Raw genomic sequence first — 25,188 nt, forward strand, 5'->3', positions numbered from 1 at the left:
AACTTATGTCCAATAAGATGAAACTGGCTGTATGCCAGCATGACAAAAATAGTCTCCTAACTCTTAAGAATTGTCACTCTAGGGCGGCTAGGTGGCATAGTGGATAAAGCACCCACCCTGGAGTCAGGAGTACCTGGGTTCAAATCCACTCTCAGACACTTAATAGTTACCTAGCTGTGTGGCCTTGGGCAAGCCACTTAATCCCATTTGCCTTGCAAAAACCTAAAAAAAAAGAAAAAGAATTGTAACTCTATCAGAGAGAATATACTTAGTCAGAAATGATGGACACTCTTGACTTATCCATGAGACTGTTACCCAATGGGATGAAACTGGCTATATTCTTACAACACAAATTTGCAGTTTCTTTTAAATAATCTGGCATTCAGACACCACCTGAATTTGGCCAGTCCACATTATTGATGATTTCTGAAGGCTTAAATAGACCATTTCTTTTATAAACTTAGTACCTATCTCTATACCCATGAATGTTCTGCACAGCCTTGTTTTTCAAATATATTCAATACTTGAAGGCTAGGTGGTACACTATGTAGAACACTGAGTATACAGTCAGGAAAACAAGCTCAAATCAAAATTGTCTAACTAGGTGTCCTGGTAAGTCACAACCTCTTCTTGTCCCAGTTTCTTCAACCATAAGATTAAAATAGAAATATAACCTTCTTTCTGGTGTTGTATGAATCAAATGAGATAATATTTGTTAAAAGCAATTAGCATTCTGTTTGGCACATCGGAAGTTCTATGGAAATATTTATTCTTTTCCCTAGAACAAAGTATTTAAAAGTAGTTTTTCTGTGTAGAAAGCAATGAACCTCATTTAATGAAGAGACTTGGGATTCATTGCCCTTAAGGATATATCTCTAGGAATAATATAGGACCCTATGATTTTTCTAATACAGGTTACTCCTACTTAAAGAAATTCTCTCTAGCAATACAACTGGCACTTTCTCTGCAATTTATAGTTTTAGAATGCTGCCTAAATCTCTAAAAGGTTAAGTGTGACAGATAACATGTATGTGTGTGTATGTGTGTATACTTGAACCAAGTGTATGTGGGGTGTGTGTGTGTTGTGTGTGTGTGTGTGTGTGTGTGTGTGTGTGTGTGTGTGTGTACTTGAACCCAAGTCTTCCTGGTTCTGAGACCACCAACGCTATCCCTATACCATGCTTTTCTCATGAATATTACATTAATAATAACTGATCATTTGAGTGCAAAAGATTAATTTTTGAATTGGCTAGTTTTCTTAAATAGATCAAAAGGTTCTAAGAATCCTTCCTAGTTCATTTATTTTTTTTAACATTTTAACATTTTATTTGTTTTACAATTATATACAATAGTAATATGTATCCATCATTTCTTTTGCAAGGCTCTGAATTCTTCAATTTTTAGACCCCCCTCCATTTCCTCCACCCCCACAGAAGCCTTTCTGATAGTCTCTATATTGTTTCCATACCATACATTGATGTAAATTGAATGTGTTATAAGTGTAAACATAAATCCCCTACCCCCCCCCCAAGAAGATGAGAAACCTCAAGAATGGAGAGAAAAAAAAATTGTACTTCAGTCTGTGTTCAGATTTCAATGGCTCTGTCTCTGGGGTGAGTTGCTTTCTTTAACATAAGTCCACCAGAGAAGTTGCTTCAATATTTTCCCCACAGTTTCTATTAATAGCTGTACCTCCACTGTATTTCTTCCCCACTCTCATTTATTCTATTCATTCTCATTCTCCTCCCCCCCCTTCATCCTGGCCCTGTCCAAAAGTGTGTTGAATCTGAGTTCCCTCTCTTCTATCACCTATTCCCCTATTCCCCCCCCTTCCCTTCCCCCTCATCCTGTCCCTTGTCCCTTTATTCTCATTTTTCTCTAGGGTATGATAGATTTCCTCACCCTATTAAGTGTGTATATTATTTCTTCTCTGAGCCATTTCTGATGAGAATGAAGACTCATTCGTTTCCCCTTGCTTTCCCCCTTTCCACTCCATTGAAAAAAGCTTTTTCTTGACTCTTATGTGAAATCTCTCATCTTCCTCTTCATCTCCTTTTCCTTCCACCTAGTACTTCTTTTATTTTAGTTTTTGCAAGGCAATGGGGTGTTAAGTGGCTTGCCCAAGACCACACAGCTAAGTAATTATTAAGTGTCTGAGACCAGATTTGAACTCAGCTCCTCCTGACTCCAGGGCCAGTGCTCTATCCACTGCACCACCTAGCTGCCCCTCCACCTAGTACTTTCCCCAATAACCTATTGACTTCATCCCTTTACCATATCATACCATTATATTCCACTCCTTCCTATGTCCTGTCTATATATCTCCTTCTAACAACTCTTATAAATGAGAAAATTCATATGACTTATCAATATCTTCTTCCCGTGCAGGAATACAAACAGTTCAACATCATCAAGTTCCTCATAGTCCCTCTCTTCCACTCCCTCTATGGTTCACCAGAGTTCTGTACTTGGAGATCAAACTTTCTGTTCAACTCTGGTCGTCTCAATAGGAAAGTTTGAAAATTAGCTTTTTCATTGAAAGTCCATCTTTTCCCCTGAAAGAGGATATTCAGTTTTGCTGGGTAGTTGATTCTCAGTTGTAAACTAAGATCTTTTGCCTTCCAGAATATCATAATCCAATCCCTATGAGCCCTTAATATAGATGCTGCCAGATCCTGTGTAATTCTGACTATAGAACCTTGGTAGTTTAATTGTTTGTTTCTGGCAACTTTTAGAATTTTCTCTTTGATTTGTGAGTTTTGAAATTTGGCTATAATATTCCTGGAAGTTTTTCTTTTGGGATTTCTTTCAGGGGGTGACCAGTGAATTTTCTCGATTTCTATTTTAACCCTCAGCTTCTAGGATCTCAGGGCTATTTTGCTGTATTATTTCTTGAAAAATGAAAGTCTAGGTTCTTCTCTTGGTCATGGCTTTCAGATGGTCCAATAATTTTAAAATAATTTATTCTGGATCAGTTTTAGAGGTTGGTTGTTTTTCCAATGAGATATTTCACATTTTCTTATAATGTTTTCCTTTTTTTGGCAGAGTTTTATTTCTTCCTGCTTTCTTGCAGAGTCATCAGCTTCCTTTAGTTCCATTTTGCATTTGAAGGAATTATTTTCTTCAGAGAGCTTTTTTATCTCCTTTTCCAGCTGGCCATGCTTTTTAAGTCATTCTTCTCATTTGCCTTTTGTTTTACTTTTTCCATCAGACCTAAACTGGTTTTTAACATATTATTTTCTTCAGTGTTTTTTTGTGTATCTTTCACCAAGCTTTTGATTTGGTTTTCATGATTTTTCTGCATCGCTCTCATTTTTCCTCCCAGTTTTACCTCCATCTCCCTTAATTGCTTTTCAAAGTCTTTTTTTGAGCTCATCCATAGTCTGAGCCCCATTTTCTATTTCTTTTGGAGGTTTTGAAAGCTTCAATTCTGATATCATCTGAGTATGTGTTTTGATCTACCATGGGACTAAAGTAATTCTCAGATTCTTCTTTTTCTGCTGTTTACTCATTTCCTTAGCCTAAGACTAATTTACAACACTTCCAAGGATTTGGGGCTTTTTTTGGGAACACACCACTGGGATCTTTTTTCCTCCAAGGTCTTATGCTCTCTTGCCTGTGCTTTGATATGTAGATGCCCCCCCTACTTCCCTCTGCCCTGGGGCTATAAGGATCCCAGCTCTCTTAGTATGGAAGCACAAACAGCAAAGTCCTACTGCAAGGGAGAGCAGAGAAATCTCTACAGACTTCCCTTACTGTCTCTGGGGGTACAGACTGCTTTGTCTACATTCTTGCTGCAGATTCTGCAGCCAGTGCTCCTCACTCCACACTCACCCAGGTGCAGCAGAGTTCTCTCACCACCCCTTTAAGCTGTTGCTGGTGATCTCTGGGCTGGGTTAGGCTGCTCTGTGGCTTTGGCTTTTTTTTCCCAGCCCCTGGTCCTGGTGAAACACACCTTTTCTGCAGAACTTCGAAGTTATCTTGCACTGGGAAAATGTAAAACTCAATCTTTCTGTAGGTTCTGCCCCTCTAAATTTTGGCTGGAGTCATCCTTTGGTTTTTTTTTGGTGCATAGAAGGAAGGAGTTCCCAGGAAATGCTGCCTTCATGCCACCATCTTGACTCCACCTCATTTTAGATGCCAAAATCTTAAATAAAATCTTAGCAATATGATTACAACAAGTTATCACTAGGGTAATACGTTATGACCAAGTAGGATTTATCCCAGGAATGCAGGGTTGGTTCAATATTAGAAAAACTTATTATAATTAATTACATCAACAACAAAGCTATCAGAAATTATATGATTATATTAATAGATGCTGAAAAAGCTTTTGTATACAGCACCCATTCCTGCTAAAAACACTACAGAGTGTAGGAATAAATGGACTGTTCCTTAGAATAATTAGCAGTATCTATCTGAAACCATCAACAAGCATTATATTCAATGGGGAGAGGCTAGATGCATTCCCAATAAGATCAGGGGTGAAACAAGGATGCCCATTATCACCACTACTATTCAATATCGTTTTAGAATTGTTAGCTTCAGCAATGAGAAGATATTGAAAATGAAGGAATTAGAATTGGGAAGGAAGAGACAAAAAAACTCTCACTCTTTGCAGATGACATGATGGTATACCTATAGAATCCCAAGAAATCATCCAAAAAACTACTGGAAACAATTATCAACTTTAGCAAAGTTGCAGGATATAAAATAAACCCTCATAAATCTTGAACTTTTCGATATATGACTAGCAAGATACAACAGGAAGAGCTAGAAAGAGAAATCCAATTCAAAGTAACCTCGGACTATATAAAATACCTGGGAGTCTATTTGCCAAGGAGGACTCAGAAACTTTTTGAAAACAATTACAAAACACTTCTCACACAAATTAAATTAGATTTGAATAACTGGGCAAACATCAACTGTTCATGGATAGGCAGAGCTAATATAATAAAAATAACAAATCTACCAAAACTAAACTTCCTGTTTAGTGCCCTACCAATAAAAATTCCAAAAAATTACTTTAATTAGTTAGAAAAAATTGTAAGTAAATTTATATGGAGAAATAAAAAGTCAAGAATTTCCAGGGATTCAATGAAAAAAAGTACAAAAGAAGGTGGCTTAGCCCTACCAGATCTAAAAATTATATTATAAAGCATCAGTCATGAAAACTGTCCGGTATTGGCTAAGAAATAGAGTAGTGGGCCAGTAGAATAGACTAGGTACAATAGCAGGAAACAATTATAATAATCTGCTGTTTGATAAAGCCAAAGAATCCAGCTATTGGGATAAAAAAACTCTCTCTCTTCAATAAAACTACTGGGAAAAGTAGAAATTAATATGGAAGAAACTTAGATTAGACCAACACCTCACACCCTATGCCAAGATAAGATCCAAATGGATACAGGATTTAGACATAAAAAAACAATATTATAAGAAAACTAGGAGATCAAGCAGTAATTTACCTGTCAGATTTATGGAAAGGGAAAGCAGTTTATGACTAAGGAAGCAATGGAGAACATCACTAAAAACAAACTAGATGATTTTGATTACATTAAATTAAAAAGGTTTTGCACAGACAAAACCACTGTAACCAAGATTAAAAAGAAATATAGTAAACTGGGAAACAATCTTTACAGCTAGTATTTCTGACAAAGGACTCATTTCTAAAATATACAGAAAACTGAGTCAAATTTAAAAAAAAAGCCATTCCCCAATTGACAAATGGTCAAAGGATAGGCAAAGGCAATTTACAGATGAGGAGATCAAAGCGATCCATAGTCATATGAAAAATTGCTCTAAATCATTACTTATCAGAGAAATGTAAATTAAAGCTTCTCTGAGGTACCACTTCAAACCTCTCAGGCTGGCCAATATGACCAGAAAGGACAGTGATCGTTGTTGGAAGGGATGTGGGAAATCTGGGACACTATTACATTGTTGATGGAACTGTGAACTCATCCAACCTTTCTGGAGAGCAACTTGGAATTATGCCCAAAGGGCAACAAAAATGTGTATACCCTTTGATCCAGCAATACTACTGTTGGGTCTATACCCTGAAAAGATGATGAAAAAGGGTAAAAGCATCACTTGTACAAAAGTATTCATAGCAGCCCTGATTTTGGTGGCAAGTAATTGGAAATTAAGTAAATGTCTTTCAACTGGGGAATGGCTTAGCAAACTGTGGTCTACATATGTCATGAAACACTATTGTTCTATGAGAAACCAGGAGGTTCAGGATTTCAGGGAAGCCCGTAGGGATTTGCATGAACTGATGCAGAATGAGATGAGCAGAACCAGAAAAACACTGTACACCCTAACAGCAACATGGGGGTGATGATCAACATTGAGGGACTTGCTCATTCCATCAGTGCAACAATTAGGGACAGTTTGGGTCCGTCTGCAATGTAGAATACCATCTGTATCCAAAGAAAGAATTGTGGACTTTGAAAAAAAGACCAAAGACTATTACCTTTCGTTAAAAAAAAAAAAAACACTTGTTATCTTATTATGTAATTTTGCTGTCTTATACTTTACTTTTCTTCCTTAAGGATATGATTTCTCTCTCATCACATTCAACTGAGATCAATGTATACCATTCAAACAATGTAGACTGGCAAATTGCGTTCTGTGGGGGATGAGGGGAGGGAAGTAAGATTAGGGGAAAATTATAAAACTCAAAATAAGTAAAATAAAATAAATATAAAAAAAGAAATGGCAAATAGAGAGGACTCAGGATGTACTTTTGTCTGTATAATTGTGGCCTGGGAAGAAACAAAAACAAGGGTTAGGTGGAGGGATCTAGAAATTTTGATAATTTTTCTACCTTTTTCAGTTTTGCCTTACATAAGCAAGGCCACTTTTCTGTGTCTTAGGGCTTACTGTACCTCTGGCCTATGAAAAAAAGCCATATAATCAAATGTTGAGATTATTAAGTTGAGTTGATATCTAATTAAATGTTTCCTCTATAGTGGCTGTGACATCAGAACCTATCAGGAGAGATGTGGTCAGCAGTACCTCACCAGTATTATATTTTATTTTTGAATTATTACCAATTATTATCAGACCAGATTCAGCAAATCTACCTACCTGTAAGAATCAGGGGATTGTATAGAAGGGTCCGGTTTAAGCAGGAAGACAATATATTTAGATTTGTATGTGCTGAGTTTGAGCTGCTTCTTAAAGGTAATTGAATATGTAGTTGGAACTCAAAGGAAAGATAAGAGTTAATTAACTATATGACTTATTTGTGTGGAGAGATAATAGTGGGTATACTTCCACCACCAAAGCATAATTCTTCAGTGCATTATGATGGTCCAAAAAGACCAAAATAATGATAATAATTAATAATGGTGGTAATAATAATAATATTTGGGTGTTCAACCTGGTGTTAAACCTTTCTAAACTTAAGGCAGTTAAAAGATTTGCAGTGTCCCAAAGTCTTAGAACAGTTTTTGGTTTTAATTGATTAAACTCTTAGTATCATATTCAACTTAAATTAATTAATCACTGAAAATGTTCTCAAAGTCTTTTTAATAGTAGTATAACTAGCTATGGCTTACATTCCTCTGACAATTCTTTTTTTTAAAAAAACAGTCATTTCTACTCCATAATGAAATAACAGAATAGGATTTGGTGAAAATACCTGCATGTTATAGATTAACAGACTTATTATAGGGGAATCTCTTTTGATTTTTATCTTGTTATTTACCATGTCTCATTTATTTTATCTTCCATTGCCTATGATTAGTTTTCTTTAATTTTATCCAAGATTATCTTCATTTTACAAGAATTAAAAAGAAACAGTACTTTATTACTCATTACTTTTGCTCCTCAAAATCTAAGTTTATGTTTGAGTAGTGCTGTTTTCTCACCATTAATACTTTTGTCATTGGCAAATAGATTTGCTTTCTGAATATGTATCACATTGTCTCAGAAGTTAAATGATTTATTTTATCCAGTTTTATGATGATTTTTAAAGTTATAACTGATAGGATTTGAGAGAATTGAAACAACAAGAGTTCTGCGGCATACTTTCAAATTTTAAACTTTGAGTTTCATGGAAGATATGATTTTTAACAAACTAATATTAAATTCAGCATTTTTCACTTGATGGGTTCACTTATATTTTTATCTTATCTTCTTAATTTTGTTAAACATGGCATTTTGAGCTATGATCTTTCCTTCAAGCTGTGCTGACTCTTCACATAGCTTGTAATCTGAACTACTTAGAAATAATATTTGATAAAATCCTTTGTGATACAAGTGAATTTTTTAGGACATGTATTTACAATTAGGTTTTCTGTTATGCAAACTTGCAAATAACATGAAATAAATTTGTGTGAAGTAAAGGAAAGATGATACTAATTAAAAGATAAGCCAGGAAAACATGTTATTTTCCTACAGTGAATTGGAAAGCCAGATGTCACCAGACTTATTTCATTCCTGTGAGAGCATATTGGGAAATTAACAGTAAGACATTAATATATTAATAATGTATTTTCTTTGCCTTTATGTCAGAATTTTTAAAAAGCATCTTCTTAGAAAATGATGCAGTAGAAATGGTTCAAGATATATTTTTAATAAAACATGTTTTTAAAATTTTGTTTTTCAGTTGCATGCAAAGATAGTTTTCAGCATTTATCCTTTTGCATATTTTTGAGTTACACATTTTTCTAGCACCCTCCCTTCTTTTCCCCTTCCCCATGGCAATAATCTATCTAATACAGGTTTGTACAGGTAGAATTGTGTATCACGTATTTTCGTATTAGCCTTGTGAAAGAAAAAATTGGAGCTAAGGGGAAAAAACAGGAAAGAAGGAAAATATAAAAGAAGTTTTAAAAAATGAACGTGCTATTCTTTAATCTGCACTCAAAACCCACTTTTTTTCTCTCTAGAAGTGGATGGCATTTTCCTTAAGCTGTCTCTTGGTATTGTCCTTGATCATTGAGCTGCTAAAAGAGGAGCAGCATCTGTAATAGTTGATTATCTCACGGTATACTTTTAATGTATACAGTGATCTCCTTCCTCTGCTCACTTAACTCAGCATCGAGTCTTTCCATTCCTTTCTGAAGTCTGGCAGCTTATTATTTCTTTTTTTTTGCAGGGCAGTGGGGCTTAGGTGACTTGTCCAAGGCCACACAGCTAGGTAATTATTGAGTGTCTGAGGCCGGATTTGAACTCAGGTACTCCTGACTCCAGGGCCAGTGCTCTATCTACTGCACCACCTAGCCATCCCTGATTTGGGGGGTTTTTTCCCTAGTTTTGTTAGTGACATGCCTAATTCATTGATCTCCTCTTTCTCTAATTCATCTATGAAGCATTTTGAGATAAAAAAAATTTCCCTAATTACTTTGGCAGCATCCCACACATTTTGGTATGATGTCCCATCATTGTCATTTTCTTGAATGAAATTGTTGATTTTTAAATACTGTGATTTGTTGTTTGGTCACCTTTTCTTTAATATTGAGGCATTTAGTTTCCAATTAATTTTCATGGAATCTTTATTGCATCATGATCTAGAAAGGATGCATTTAATGTTTCCTCATTTCAGCATTTGATTGTGAGGTTTTTATTCCTTAGGAGATGATCGGTTTTTGTGAAGCTGCTATGTACTATAGGGAAAAAAAGGTATAATCCATTCTATCCCTATTCAGTTTTCTTGAGAATTCTATCAATTATTTTCTAATATTCTATTTACCTTAACTACCTTCTCATTTAAATTAAGGTTACATTTATCTCATTATGAGAAAGGGAGGTTGTGGACCCCCACCGGTAGAGTTTTGCTTTCTGTGTTCCTCTAATTCCTTTATCTTCTCCTTTAAGAGTTTGGATGTCATACTACTTGGTTCATGTATTTTTATGTTGATATTATGGTTGGATATCATTGCCTATGGTACCTTTTAGGAAAATATAGTTTCCTTCTTTATCCCATTTAATGAGATCTATTTTTGCTTTCTTTATCTGAAATAAGGATTCTACCCCTACTTTTTTTTAAAATTCCAGCTGAAGTATAATATATTCTTGACAATCTAAATCAATTTTACCTTTACGCAGTAGGTATCATCTCTCTGCTTCAAATGCATTTCCTCTAAACAACACATTTTAGGATTCTGGTTTTTGATCACTCTGTTATCTGCCTCTGCTTTATGGGAGAGTCCATCTTACTCACATTCAGTTATAGTTACCCTGTACTTCCCTCCATCCTATTTTTCCCATTTTGTACTTTTCTTTCTCCTGTCTCCTTATTCCTCCTCACCAGTGTTTCGTTTTTAACTGCTGTCTCCCTCAACCTGCCCTCCCTTTTATCAACCCACTTCTCTTTTTTTTCCTCCCTTTCCCCTTTTATTCATTTTTTTACTGTTACTTTTCCTCTTCCTTTTATCACCCCTTCTACCCCTTTCTTTCCCTTTTCTCCCCTTGCTTTCCTATAGGGTACAATAAATCTCTAAAACCAATTGCGAATGCATGTTATTCCCTCTTTGTACCAAATCTATTAAGAGTAAGATTTATTCAGTGCTCATACCCTCCCTTATTTCCCTTTACTATACTAGGTCCTTTTTTTTTGTGGCAAGGCAATGGGGTTAAGTGACTTGCCCAAGGCCATACAGCTAGGTAATTCTTGTCTGAGGCTGGGTTTGAACTAAGGTACTGCTGCCTCCAAGGCTGGTGCTCTATCCACTCTGCCACCTAGCCGCCCAGATATACTAGGTCCTTTTTGTCTTATTTTCCCAGCTGAATGTTTTTTTATGTCCTGATTGCACCTAACTCTCTCTATTCTATTCCTCTCAACTCTCCTGACAGAAGTAAAATTCTCAAATCATTCTTACATTATAATCAGTTTATAACCCCACCCTCTTTCCAAGTGCCCTTCCTCCAAATGTCCCAGTATAAATACAGTCCTTAAGGGCCAAAAGTTGACCACATCAGTCAACCTGTCTAATAGGCTTCTTTCAGCTGTCCTAAGAAAAATACAATTGTCAAGAGTTACAAGTATTGTCTTCCCATGTTAACAGTTTAATCTTCTTGACTAACATTTTCCCCTTTTCTGGTTTACCTTTTTATGTATCTCTTGTGTCTTGTATGTGAAGATCAAAATTTCTGTTCATTTCTGGTCCTTTTATCAGGTAAATTTGAAAGTCCTATATTTCATTGAAAACCCCATCTTTTCCCCTTAAGAAAATATGCTGAAGGATGGCTAGGTGGCACAGTGGATAGAGCACCAGCCCTGAAGTCAGTAGGACCTGAGTTCAAATCTGCCCTCAGACACTTAATATTATTACCTAGCTGTGTGTGGCCCTGGGCAAGCCACTTAACCCCATTGCCTTGAAAAAAAAATATGCTGAATTTTGCAGGTCAGTGATTCTTGATTATAATTCAAGTTCCTTTCCCTTCTGGAATATCAAATTCCAGGCCCTCTAATCTTTTAATATTGAAGTTGATAATCCTGAATAATCCTGACTGTGGCTTCCTGATATTTAAATTGCTTCTCATTGGATGCTTGCAGTATTTTCTTCTTTGGCTGAGTATTCTGTAATTTGACTACATTATTCCTTGGATTTTGATTTTGGGATCTCTCTCTGGGGGTGATCAGTAGATTTTTTTCAGGAATTATTTTATCTTCTTCTAGGACAGTTTTCCAAGATAATTTTCTATAGGATATTGTCCCTTTTTTCTGATCATAATTTTCAGAGATACCAGTAATTTATAAATTATCTCTCCTAGATCTGTTTTCCTAGTCAATCATTATTTTATAAGAGATTTTTTTTTTACTTTTTCTTCTGTTTTTTCAGTCTTTTGTTTTGTTTGATGGAATCTTGGAGTGTCATGGAATCATTCATTTTCATTTCTTCAATTCTAGTTTTTAGGGTTTTATTTTCTTTAGTTAGCCTTTGTTTCCTTTTCCAATTGATCATTTTTTATTTTTATAGGTTGATTGTTTTTCTACTTTCTCAATTTTATTTTTAAATTCTTCCATCAGTTTTTCACAATTCTGCTGTATTGTATTTTTTCCTCCATTTTTCTTCTTCTCATCTTTGCTTTTAAATGTCCTTTTTTGGCTTTTCCAAGAGTAACCAGTTCATAAACCCCTTTGACTTTACATCTAGTTATTTTGTTACTGCTTTCCTCTTCTGAGATGGTGTTTTTAATCATCTTTATCAGAATAATAGATGTCAAGGGTTAGTACTTTTTTTTGCTCATTTTGATAATTGAACTCTGCTCCTGTAATTATAAAGGGGTATAGACCCAAGCTTTTTTTGTGTTGGAGGGCCAGGAATCTAGTCCCTGGATTTCTACTGTGACCTTTCCTGTGTTTGTGGTTTGGTCCCTATGCTAAGATAGTCTAATGCTGCACCAGTGTTCTGAAACTCAAACCTTGTTCTATCTCAGCCGGGGTTGTTACCTTCACTGCTGACCTGAGGTACACCAGACCAGCTGGGCTGTTCTTAAGAACCTGCCCCTGGCTTCTGGCTCTTCTGCCTATACTAGACCACACAATCTTTTTACCCATGTGGGACAGACCTTTTCCTGAAATTTCTCCAAGGTATCCCTCTGAAAAACTGTTTCATTCACTTTTATGGTTTCTGTCACTTTAGGGTCTGTTTAGAGGCTTCATTCAAAGTTGTTTTGGGAAAGGCTCCAAAAACACATTTTCTAAAGAGGTCCCAAGAAAAAGGTAGAAAAAGTATTCAAGATTCATAGATCTTTCCAGAAGATTTGTTATGTTTAAAACAGCAATTTTTTTTTGTTTTATGTGGAAAAAATATAGAACAATATTGAACATAGCTGAGTCTTAGCTATAATTTTTACCTTTACCTGACTTGAAGATAGCAAGCATTACTCTTAGTTTATGAAAATATAATAAGCATCTTCAAAATTTTGTTGCTAATAAACTTTTAAAACTGATTTTTATTTCCTAGCTTTATTTGCTTGCTCAATGGGTTCTTTCTACAGTTGGGGAGTCATGTTAGTTTTAATGAATATCATGTAAACTTTTAGTTAATTTGGAATATTCATTAAACCATAATTTAGTTATGCAGCTGGAGGAATCATTGTCACTTTTGAATACCTTTAACATAAGTAATGTATTTTTTATTTCTAATAGGCTAATAATTGCATAATGATCACAAATTGCCTTTCTTAATGTTACTTTTTTCCTTGATTGTGCCATCTGTCTGTTCATAACAAAAATAAAAATTAATCACATTGAGCCACTGAAGATGTTATGTGGATTAACATTATATTCTGTGAGTATAAATCTAATACTTCACAAAATTAAATCTTTCTTTTAAGAAATTTCTGTTATTTTGTTACAGATGGGGTACTCAAGGAGATTTCACCACTACTCATCCTCTGCCTGTGGTCAAAGTTAAACTCTTCACTGAAAGTACTGGAGTTCTAGCCCTTGAAGATAAGGAATTAGGAAGGGTGAGTTATGATCAGCTTTACAAAAATGAAATATTATTCATGTCACAAAATATTTAATTATAATTTATGATAATAAAATATCCAAATAGAGTGATAACTGAAACAATTGTTACATAAATGTAATTGCATAGTTCTACACTATTAAGGAATGAAAGATGAAGAATTCAGAGAAGGGTGGGAAAATCAGCATGAAGTGATATTAAAATCACAGGCAAAGGGATAATATAGGTAATGATTAAGACAAATGATTAAGATTGTCCACATAATCATAATTCTGCCTAAATATAATGTATAATATTCATACCATGCTCTCAAACTTAAAGCATACATCTCTCATTTATGTTAATAAAAGATTAAACATTTTAATAACATAAATACATTTGTTGAAAAGCATATTTGATAAAACAAAATGTCAGATTATATTTTAAAAGAAAGCTTGGAACTATTTAGAGTGTGAGTTTGAATGAGTAATCATAGTTCTTTAGAGGGTAAGAAAGTTAATTTCCATGTCATAATATGCCTCCTTAAGTCATGACACAAATTTGACTGATTAAAATTATGTGAATGGTGCAACCAAGTGAACATCTTGCATCTATCATAAAAACAATTCAGATCTTATAACTACAGTCTTCTTATATGAACGTAAGGTTTTTAGGAGAAGGTATTCTTCCCTTTTTTTTCTTGAGAAGAATATTTGCAGGAAGACTCTCTAGAACTTTATTTCACTACTTGTAAAAGTATTCTTTGATCACATTTTAACAATGATTTAAATATTAACAAACTTGCATATATATACTCACATGTAAACTTATGCTAATAATGTATTTCCTGTTAATATATTACTCTTTAATTTCCAATATCAATCTTTATCCTCATCATTCAGTTTGGACAAGATTAAAGTTAGAGTAGATTTTCTGAGCCAAGAATACCTTATTTGACATATCTTTAGTCCAATAATATGTGAAATGGATCAATTTCAATAAGCACTTGCAGGTCTCTTTGAATTAAATCTTGTTTTCCTATTGTTTTCTATTCCTTAAACTGATTCTTTGCTGAACCTTTTATTTTGGGTTTGGGTCTGTTGTAGATCCTAATTGTCAAAATCAAAAAGATATTGTTCCACTTGGGAAAAATCTCCCAGTAATTCATTCATTATTTCATAGATCCTGCTTTCACAAGTTACTGCCTGCAAATAGTTACCTAATATTTCTGGGTTTTAGTTATCTCATCTATAAAATAATAGAGTTGGAAATATAAGTTATGATATATAACCTTGTATCTGACTCAAAATCTTTGTTCCTATGATCATTGCTCAACTAGAATTTATCAGGACTTTACATTATTAATTTTTATAGTCTAAACTGATACCTTTTTATAGGGAAGGCATGTTAATAATGCCCATTGCTATGCTCCAGTGTTATAGGGATACCAACAGTACCATGCCTACTGAGAATATTTTCTATAATTTTTCAGACTTCAAGTTTCTCCTCCTTCCTTCTCATAGACCATGAATTACTGATGCTTCTTTCAAACTCCAGAATATAGATTCCCCCTCCTTTTCTTACTGTCCAGGTATATATCTTAGTAGTAGTGTCATATCACCTTAGCCTAATTAGTGTCCCTGTATGATATGACAACTTGGAAAACCTTTAGTGTTAGCCTTCAGGTTATATGAAGTGAAACCAAACTTTACTCAGTCAATTCCATAAGTTTAAAATTCCATAAATTTGCTTATTAAAGACTATCTGTATTATCTAGATGTTTCCATCTCCTTTGGTACTGTTTTCATTATAACTAGAAGAGAAAATTGAATTTATTGAATTTAGTATATCAGTCAAAATAAGGGAAGTATATATATATATATATATATATATATATATATGTATATGTATATATTTCAAATAGTGTCAAGCTGCAATTCTAAAATCCTATGAGTACATGGTTGGAGAACAAAGACTATACATACATACATATATATATATATTTGAAGTCCCTGAAATAAATAGACACAGGTCATATTTTAGCAAAAATAAAAAAAACTGTTTGAGAGTGAGAAGCAAAACAGTATGTCATATTTACATCTATTAAAAAAGTTATGATGAATAAGTCTGAATACAATTTCTCATATCTTTAGAGAAAAGTAACATGATTTGTGTTTTTTTCCCTAACCCTGAGCTATTTCCCTTTAATTCTTTTTGACATTAAAATGAATTTCATCATTTTTGCTGACACTGAATCAAGGAGGGGAAAACACTTAACTGTTTTTAATGAAAAACAGTGTGCAATGATATATTTTCTCCTAAATGATACCTACCTACCAGTACAAGATTTGTCCTCTAACAGTAAAGAACACTTAACAGATTGCTCATTCCAGCTTCAAAGTGATTGTTAGTCTTTAATAGAAAAGTCATCAGTTTTCAAATGTCATCAAGCTAATGTCTGGATGACTTATCTGGCCAGTTGGGCCAGACACAGAAAATGAACCTTTAACTCTCCCAATACCTAGATGAGTGACCTTGGACTAGTCATTTTAAACTCTCAATCTTTTCATTTAGATCATCCCTTCCAGCTCTAACATTCTACAAGTCTCAGTATTTGTCACCAGCATATTATTGAAAACGTAGCATCCTCCTGATTGGAATAGTAAAATAAAGAATTTTGAAAAGGGATAGTTTTACAATAATGCTAATATTGCAGGGCTTAAAATTAGAAACACACACTATAAAATCACATGCCTTTCCAATGCCCTTTCCTTTGGTACCAAATATTTAATGGTTTGAATCCCACTTTTAGTCCTTAAAGACCTATTTGTTTTAGAACAAATGTGGTAATAAGACTTCAAAGACCTTCAATGAAAGGAATCCAGGTTGAGATAATCTATATTTCATGTTTGTAGAGAGATTTGTTAGTTTTTATTGTATCAAACTTCAATTTACTTTTCAAACATCAAGACCTCTGGATTCTAATTTTGCTACCTGAGACCAAGGAGAAAATGTCTAATCTCACTTTTATGGGTTTGCTCTTTAACTACTTGAAAACTATCGTAGTACTCTTTTCTCCAAGTTAAATAGTTGCAGATCTTTTAACCAATTTATAGTTGACCTAATCTCACAACCCTTCACCATGCTGATTGGTCTCATCTTGAATAAATTTTTCCTCAAATGTGGCACCTAGAACCAAATATAGTACTCTAGTCTGTTGTGGGAATCCTCATAGAATATGACAACCCATGTAGGAAGGACAGCTAGGAAACATGACAGCAGATAGATTGTTGGGCCTAGAATCAGGAAGACTCATCTATCTAAATTCAAATCTGGTGTCAAACACTTACTGGCTGGTTGACCCTGAGCAAACCATTTAATCCTGTTTGCCTCAGTTCCCTCATCTGTAAAATGAGCTAGAGAAGGAAATGGCAAACCACTCCAGTATCTTTGCCAAGAAAATCCTCAAGGAGTCTCAAAGGGTCGGGCATGACTGAAATGATTGAGTTATTATTGAATTCCTATCACAGTGCTATCACTGGCAGCTGATTTTCTGAGATGCTTACCAGTATTACCACAGTGTTAGATATACCTCATTTTTTTAAGTTTTGATATATGCCATGAGATTTATTAAGCTAAATGAATGTTCTGATTTGTTGTATACTGAAAATGTACTATTATTGGTAACATCAGTTTATCATCTGAAGCCAGGAATTGAGGTCTGGTTTTTAATCACCATATTGAAGAATAGAAATAAAAGACAAATACAGAATTTGTAAGGTAAGAGAAATGTTAACAATAGAAATGTAGAGATGAAAAGAAAGGAATCTAAATAAGTGGAAGGGAATAGTATCCTATACTATATATTATTAGTTTTAAAAGCAATTATTTAACTATCTTTAAAAAAAACAAAATTGCATGAGAAAGTATTTAGAATTTGTGCATAGGGGAATAGGTAGCAAGTTGAAAACTGAGGAAAGATGGCAAAATGATCTTGTCACTTCTTCCTGCTTCTCCCCTCTCTCCCAGAGGACTCTGGACCATGTTGGTTCCCTAATTAATAGAAAAGATTTAGCAAACATTGCGTTAATTTTGTTATGTCAATGAAGAAGGGTCCCAGAGGCATCAGTGTCAGTGACTGACTGCCAAAAATCTTAGAAAATGCTATGACAAGGACATTTTTGCTTCATTTGTCACTTCCCCCTGCCTATCTAACCTCTCTTGTTCTTCTTAGATATGATTCATTATGTATGTTTTGCTTTTGTTTTTTAAGCCTCAGTAGGAACTTCTCATGTTGACATGGAACTTTGGCCTCTTATTGGAGAAAAAGATAAATTCTGGTGCAAATTGAGAAAATATTTTTAATTGAATATGCTGCTCTTCTAGTATCCTTTTCATGTTTATCTGCCAGTTCACCTTCTTTTTCACAGAACACATCTATCTTCCTGAGTCTACCATACCTGTCACATCAGTATAGTATAATAATTTTGGCTTATAGGACTTTCAAGGAATTTTTTGATACTATGAAACTCATTTTTATTTTATAGCTTAGCAAATTTGAAGAGTAATAAGAGAGGTTGTTTTAAACTTAGAATTCAAAATAGTAACATTTTCTTTTTTTGGATATCCCAGTTCTTTGAAATGAAAACAGTCTTACATCTTGTAAGTTTCCTTTACCAACAGAAAGATTATGGCATCTGTAGCATGGTCTTCTGTGTGCTATAAGGATGTATTTGATTGTGTGGTCATTAACTTCCTTCATTCTGTGCAATTGAAAGAATTGGAGTTTTTTTTCCCCATTTTTAGAAGTTACCTAATAGGTAACATTAGGTGGCAAAGTGGATAGAGTGTCAGGCCTGGAATCAGAAAGACTTATCTTCCTGAGTTCCAATCTAGCTTCAGATGCTTACTCACTGTGTGACCCTGGGTAAGTCACTTAATCCTCTTTGCCTCAGTTCTTCAACTGTAAAAAATGAATGGGGAAAAGGAAATGGAAAAACACTCCAGAATCTTTGCCAATAACCACCCCAAATGGGGATCACAGAGTCAGATAAAAACTGAAAAATGACTGATGACTGAACAAATTAATTACAGATCAGCTAAATACAATAATATCTCTCAGTAATAATATAAGATGTTTGGATATGAAATAATGAATGATTCCATAAAATGGCATATTAAAGATGTGATTAAGTATAAATCTTATTATTACAAGATACACCTAAATAGTAGTAAAATTTTAAAAATTCTTCAACAATTGTAACAGAACTTCTATATTCAAATAGGTAAATAACAGTGGAAAAAGAATGAGTTTGGACTCAGAAAGCATTTATATCCTGCCTCAAGCAAATTATTTTACAAAAATTAAGTGATTTGGAAAGTTAATTTGGCTATCTCGGGTTCCTAATCTGTGAATTAGAAAAGTAGTAAAATGACTACATTGAAGGAGTGGAATTGGGAAGTTATATGGATATTTTAAGGATGCTACTAAAGAATTTTTTACCTACTTTCAAAATTTCCTTCAGAAGTTTATGTGCCATAGAATAAGGTGGATTCAGCTACGTTACAGTCATGCCATTTGGAGAAAAACGACACTACCCATTTGATTAGCAACTTTTTACTATGAACAAATTCTATCTTTTTCCAGAAATAGCATCCAGTCTCAAATGTCAAAAAAATTTTTTTGCTCTCATTAAGAACTTTCCAAAAAGTTTGCCATATTCTTTCAAGAATTCTAGTTGTATAAGGTATATAACAGCTGAAATCTATGTTTAAAAACAAAGCAAAACAAAACAAACAAAAAAAAACCACTTTATATTCCTGCCTTGTATGTTTGTTCTGCTGAGAGGATGGCATTGCTGAATTCTGAGGATACCTGCAAGGATTCTCACTTATCAGAATGACATGTTCAAGGAAGTGAAAGTGATAAAAAATACAATTATACATGTAAAATATTTACGTGAAATATGGAAAAAATGAATTTGTATGTATATTAATTTTTAGTCTTGCTATTTTAGAGGTAATGCTTCTGGTCAACTAGATAGCGCAATAGATAGAGTGCTGGCTCTGGAGTCTGTAAGATTCACTTAACCCTGTTTAACCTCAATTTCCTCATCTATAATACTAAAAAAGAAGCACCCCAGCCAACCAGATGAAGGTACAATTATTTATTATAGTGAGGAGTATGTTGTACAAAGTACCCTTCTCACTTGCCTTTACCAGAATCATTCCTCCCCATGATCTAATTCATAGGAAGCAAGACTGTCAGAGATGATTGACTGCTGTGAATCTCTTGGCTAAAATTGGTTTTGATTCCTCTTCTATCATCACTGTACCAGGGTGCATCATCAGCACCTGGAAAACACCAGCATGTGACATCTGGCGACATAGGCACCTACCAGGTACATCCTTTGTCTCTCGATGGGCTGATTATTACTTTGGCTTTTCGTCATGGACCTTCTTTGGCTTCTCTTCTTCTTGTATCAGCAATGCATCATGGCTACTACCGACACTGGGCAGTAGTCATTGTAGCAGGATGCTTCATTCTCATACCTATCTCCTCTAATCTGTCTCTTGATGAAGTAGGCATCAGTACTTTTCCTCTCAGACCTTCCAACTTTAACTTGTTGAACTGATGAAACAAGAACTTTGAAGGCCAAAGAGGAGAATGGTTTCTTGTGAACATGGGTTGAACATGGGTCAGTTCTGAGAAATAGGCAAACACTGTTCTAATTAAGTCTGGGCAATGGCCTCTGTTGCCCTTAGTTGATTGAAAAGGGAGTCTAGTTCATATCTGGGAATCCGGAGTAGCAGAGACAGTCACCGATCCAATGCAGTAACACAAATGATCCTGGAGAACTGATACTGGAGAAGCCAGCGAGTTCTCTTTTTCTTTGTAAAGGACAGAGCCACCCTGGATTCGGCTTTGCCCTGAGAGGAGTTGTGCTTCCCAGAGAAGTTCAATGAGATTGAGTTCTAGGGTGTGTACTAATAAATAGTAGAGTAATTTAGTCCTCCAAATGGCAAGCTGACATTGTCTTAGTGCTAAAGCCTCATCTATAAAATGAGCTAGAGAAAGAAATGGCAAACTACTACAATATCTTTGCCAACAAAATCTCAAATGGGATCATGGGGAGTCGGGCACAACTGAACAACAACTACTTCTGGTTCATTAGAAGAATGAAGATGTTTAAAACTGATAATCCAAAATGACAGCTATTTTGTTTGTTTTGCACATGGTGAATACTATGAGGAAACAGCAGGTGGTGTTTAATTATAGGTACATTTTGAATATATAGATAATTTAGTCTTGTTGCACTGATTATTTCATTAAAATGAACTATTGTCTTTTGAAGCTGATTGTCACATTTTAATGCAGTAAGTAATAATTAGCCTTTATAGTCATAAATGTTTCATCAAGTTGTTTCCTCTGTTTACTTTGTGAAAGAACCTTAGGATGGCCATCTGACTATCACAATATTCCTCCCGCTGTTTGATGCTGAATTTTTACAACAGGAAGGTATTATTTAAAATACTTCCATATTCAAACAAGGTGCTACCCAAGAGAGGAAAATCAGCACTTGCAAAAACTTTAAGAGCATTAGGCAGTCTACTTTTCCCTGTCTTTTTTGTATGTAATTTAAATAGGGTACTTTTTTCCCATGTATTTTTAACTGATGCAGAGTTAAATTCTGGAGGAAAATATCTGGGTCTGTTTACTCTCTAGAAAACTCTTTAATGTTGCTCTCTAAAAGCACATTTGTTAAGCATCCTGAGTTTACTGCTAAATCATGCTAGACTGACTAAGTATGCTATACATGTAGTTATTTGGGACTCAGAAAAGCTGTAAACATCCTTAAAGTACCTTACTTACAATTAAGGTATAACTTTAACTGAACTGGACTCCATGTCATCCTCTAATCCTTTCTCTCATATCTATCTTTGGAACATCTAAGAAGATGACAGAATGAAGAAATGTATTTTTACTCCCCCTTGATGTGCAAAATGATAAGAAACTTGCCAAAGGGAAAAATAATACTTTTAGAGAGATGGAGCTCCTGCTAGGTTGTCTTCAAAATTAAAAAAAAAAAGCATACTATCTAGACTGATGTTCTCTGTATATTTCCCGATTCCTGAACTCTGGACCCTGTGTTACCAGCTTTAGATTAGTCAGTCACTCAAGGGAGAGTTTAAAAAGCTGAAACTAATAGCAACTCAAATTCCTTAAGAGATACCCTCCTGCCATTCATAACATTATGGACTATCTCTTTTGTAATAATTCATCCAGTTTCTTAAGACCACTTAACTGAGAGAAGTTAAAGTGTTTAACCCCAAAGTTTGTGGGGGTGGTGGGAGGGTAACAGAGACTAAGAAATGTAAAAATAAAGAAAAAACTGATAACTCAAAGAAGATTTTTAAAGTATCGAACCTGTGAATTCATTGGTATAGTCATGATATTCTGATAAAATGTTTATCAAACTGACCACTAGGAAAAAATGTAAATATAATTTGAATTGTTAACCTTTTCTCCATGACTTCAAGTCTGGACAGTCAGAATGTAAATAAATAAAATAGGCCTCAATTAGCAGCATTACAAATTTGTTTGTAAATTTCTGAGATGTAAATTGAGATGGATGATGGATGCATCCTTGAATTCTTGGGGGATAACCTCTTCATGCTATATATCCTGGAAAATTTCAGTCAGGTTTTGAATGAGTAGTGTTCACCCCACTTGTAGATCTCAGCTGGAATAGAATCAGGACCAGGTGCTTTGAAAAACATGTATCCAGCTCCGACTAGAGTAAATTGGCCTTCATTTGCCAGCCTTGTTTCGCTCAGGGCTGCTATTTAGGTCCTATACCTGCTGAGTTCTCTTGCAACAAGAGCTAAGTAACAGTGGTTACTTAGATAGCTAAGGACCATTAACATGCTAATGTTAATGACATTCAAAACCTCTTCAGTTGGAACTTTAGCTAGGGACTGATTGACTTCAATTTGAGGTAAGCTGTCAGTGGCTTCTGCATTGATTGATGATGGTCTGTTAAGAACACTGCAAGTGTTCAGCCCATCTCCCTAGGATCAAGTCCCTATCATTAATCAATGTGGATCCATCAGCACTAAGTAGTTGAGATGCACCATGTGCCTTTGGTCCATAAATAGCTTTCAGGGCATCATAAAAGCATTTTGGTTTGTTACATTCTGCATAAAATAGAATTTCATTTGCCTTGTTACTGAGCCAAGAATCCTGCATCTCTCTAAACTTTGCTTGGATTTTACTTTCAATGGAATTAAATGCTGCCTTCTTAGAGTTGGATAAATCATCCTGCTGTTAAACCTTGTAGAGTTCTTGTTTTTCATTTAGCAGCTTCTGTATTTCCCCATCAATTTTCATCAAACTAGTCCTAGTGGTGCCATTTTGGCCCAGATGAGCAAATATAGTGCTGTAAACTAGATCTCTGAAAGCTGCCCACTCCTTTTCTGCTCCACTCAGTTTTGCCTCCAAGTTAGCAACACACTGTTCCCACTCAGAGAAACACTCTAATCTCTTGATATTCTTCTTGTATTCATTTTTCCTTGGGGCTACCCCTTTGGTTGAATATGAATATTTAGCTTAGAGAGGATGAGTCTGTGATCAGTCCAACACTTTGCATCACACATTGCTTTTTTTCACTCCCACATCCTGTCTGTCTCTTTTCCTTATGATAACAGTCTAATAGATGCCAATGTTTGCTATGAGGGTGCATCCAGGAAGTTTTATTGCATTTAGAGAAATGAAAGACAGTGTTGGTGATTAGAAGGTCATGAAATGCACATGTCTTCAGAGGAAGGTGACCATTGCTGTTGCTGCTTCCAACCCCATTCCTCCCAAGGACTCCCTGCCATGTCTGGTAATCTGAACCTACTCTAGCTTTAAAGTCATCCAGAATTATAAACTTACCCTCTTTTGATACATTGAGGATAAGGGTCTCCAGGTCTTCATTAAATTTTTCTTTAATTTCATCAGTGTTCGTCATGGTGGGAACATAGGTACTGATGATGGTGATGTGGCATTTTCCTGCAAATGATAATCTCAGTGTCATGAACGTGTCCTTTTGTAAAATGTTGACTAGATTAGTTTTGATTGCAAAACCTACTCCAGTTTCACAACATCCCCTTTCACTTTGACCACTCTAGAAAAACGTGTATCCTGCTCCGACTGGAGTAAAATGGCCTTCATTTGCCAGCTTTATTTTGCTCAGGGCTGCTATTTGGATCCTATACCTGCTGAGCTCTCTTGCAGCAAGAGCTAAGTAACAGTGGTTACTTAGACAGCTAAGGAATATAACATGCTAAGGAAGCCTAGTCAGAATTTATTTTTAGAATATCACAAAAATAAAGGGAAAAAGAAATGATAGAGAATATGATATACTGAAAAGAAAATGAAAATTGGGAGATTATGCCCTGGAATATGTTAATCTGTAAAATGGTGCAAAATCCAGGAAAAAAGGATTTGAACAGAATTGTACATCTGTGAGAATTCTAAGAAAGCTAGAGCTGGTCAGAGTCTTGAAATGCAAATTCAGTGGACAAAAGCAAAACAAACTGAAAACTTTTAAAAGGTAATTTAGTTGGAATACTAGAAAATGACTAATGGCTAATGACCTATTCATTCATCATGCATTTTTAATCACTTTGTTATTTGTATTGCACTTATTCTTCACTCCTTTGCAATTGAACTTCCAAACTCATCATTCAACTGAAAGTATTTTCTGCAAAGTTACCAGTAGTTTATTAAAGTTGATTCTAAGGGATGTGAACCTGGGTTGGGGTGGGTAGAAGTATGCTGATATCTTCAACAGAAATAGCAATGCTTGGAGGAGGGATTGATAAAGATTGAGTCTGAGATGCTGAAAGATGATCTAGGTCAAGACATATAGCAAGCAGTTCAGATGTAAGGGGAAAGAAACACAGGAGAGATATTAGTACTCAATGTGTAGATCTGAAGTCATTCTATGTATGGATATTATGTAAACAGCAAAGGAAGTTAATTAAAAGAAAGTCAAAGGAGAAGAGTATGTGTTCTCATTTGCAAATTTTGGAGCAATTTTATAAAATTCTTCCCTTTACTTTCATCCCTTTCCTTCTTCCTGCCTGCAATCTCCAAACTTTGACCCATATCTCTAGGTTTTGTGCTTCTTTCTTTTTTTGATAAATGAAGTTTTCAAATATGTTGAAAGTAGTAAAAGTAAGAGGCAGGAGTTCATGTGAACTCTCCCAGATTCTCTTCCAAGTAACTTTAAAATAATACATCAAATCAAATTCCGGAGTGACAGAGCCAATAAAAGGTCAAGGGTGAAACAGTTTTTCAGCTCAAGAAAACTTAGGGGAGTTGGCAGCAAAGGTCTGCTGAGGTGGTGGAAGAGCCAGAGCACAGCAAGGCCAGTCAGGAAAATACCAACAGCAGACTTTAGAGGGAACTGAGACAGTAGCAACAGTTTCAGGAGACCTCAGTATGCAGGTGATTTGGGGGTCTGACAGCTAGTCATAAAAAGATTCTTTGCTGGAACTGGCTTCAGGACCTTGTTGCATTGCTCACACTCAATTTTGGGCTGCACTTTCAGAGCAAAGAGTAGCACTTATAACTGAAGGGGTACAGGGGCCTGATCACAATTACAGGATATAAGAAAGTTCATGTGGTTGTTTCAAGGAACCACTAGCCTTTGTGACTGCAGGTGATCCAGGGACCCAGGCATAGTTTCAGAGGACCATTTGCAGCTATGGGGAATTAGCCAGGAGA

At 35.1% G+C, this 25,188-nt stretch overlaps 1 protein-coding gene across 1 annotated transcript in view; it reads left to right on the forward strand.

The window, feature by feature from the left end:
- CADPS2 (calcium dependent secretion activator 2) overlaps nucleotides 1–25,188 on the forward strand; it is a 713,380-nt gene that overhangs the window by 355,489 nt on the left and 332,703 nt on the right. The window contains exon 7 of the mRNA XM_074195280.1: nucleotides 13,320–13,431. Within this exon, the coding sequence (XP_074051381.1) occupies nucleotides 13,320–13,431 (112 nt within the window). The remainder of the gene's footprint in view (nucleotides 1–13,319; nucleotides 13,432–25,188) is intronic.

Source organism: Macrotis lagotis, chromosome 7, assembly GCF_037893015.1.
Source record: "Macrotis lagotis isolate mMagLag1 chromosome 7, bilby.v1.9.chrom.fasta, whole genome shotgun sequence".
Taxonomy (NCBI): Eukaryota; Metazoa; Chordata; class Mammalia; order Peramelemorphia; family Peramelidae; genus Macrotis; species Macrotis lagotis.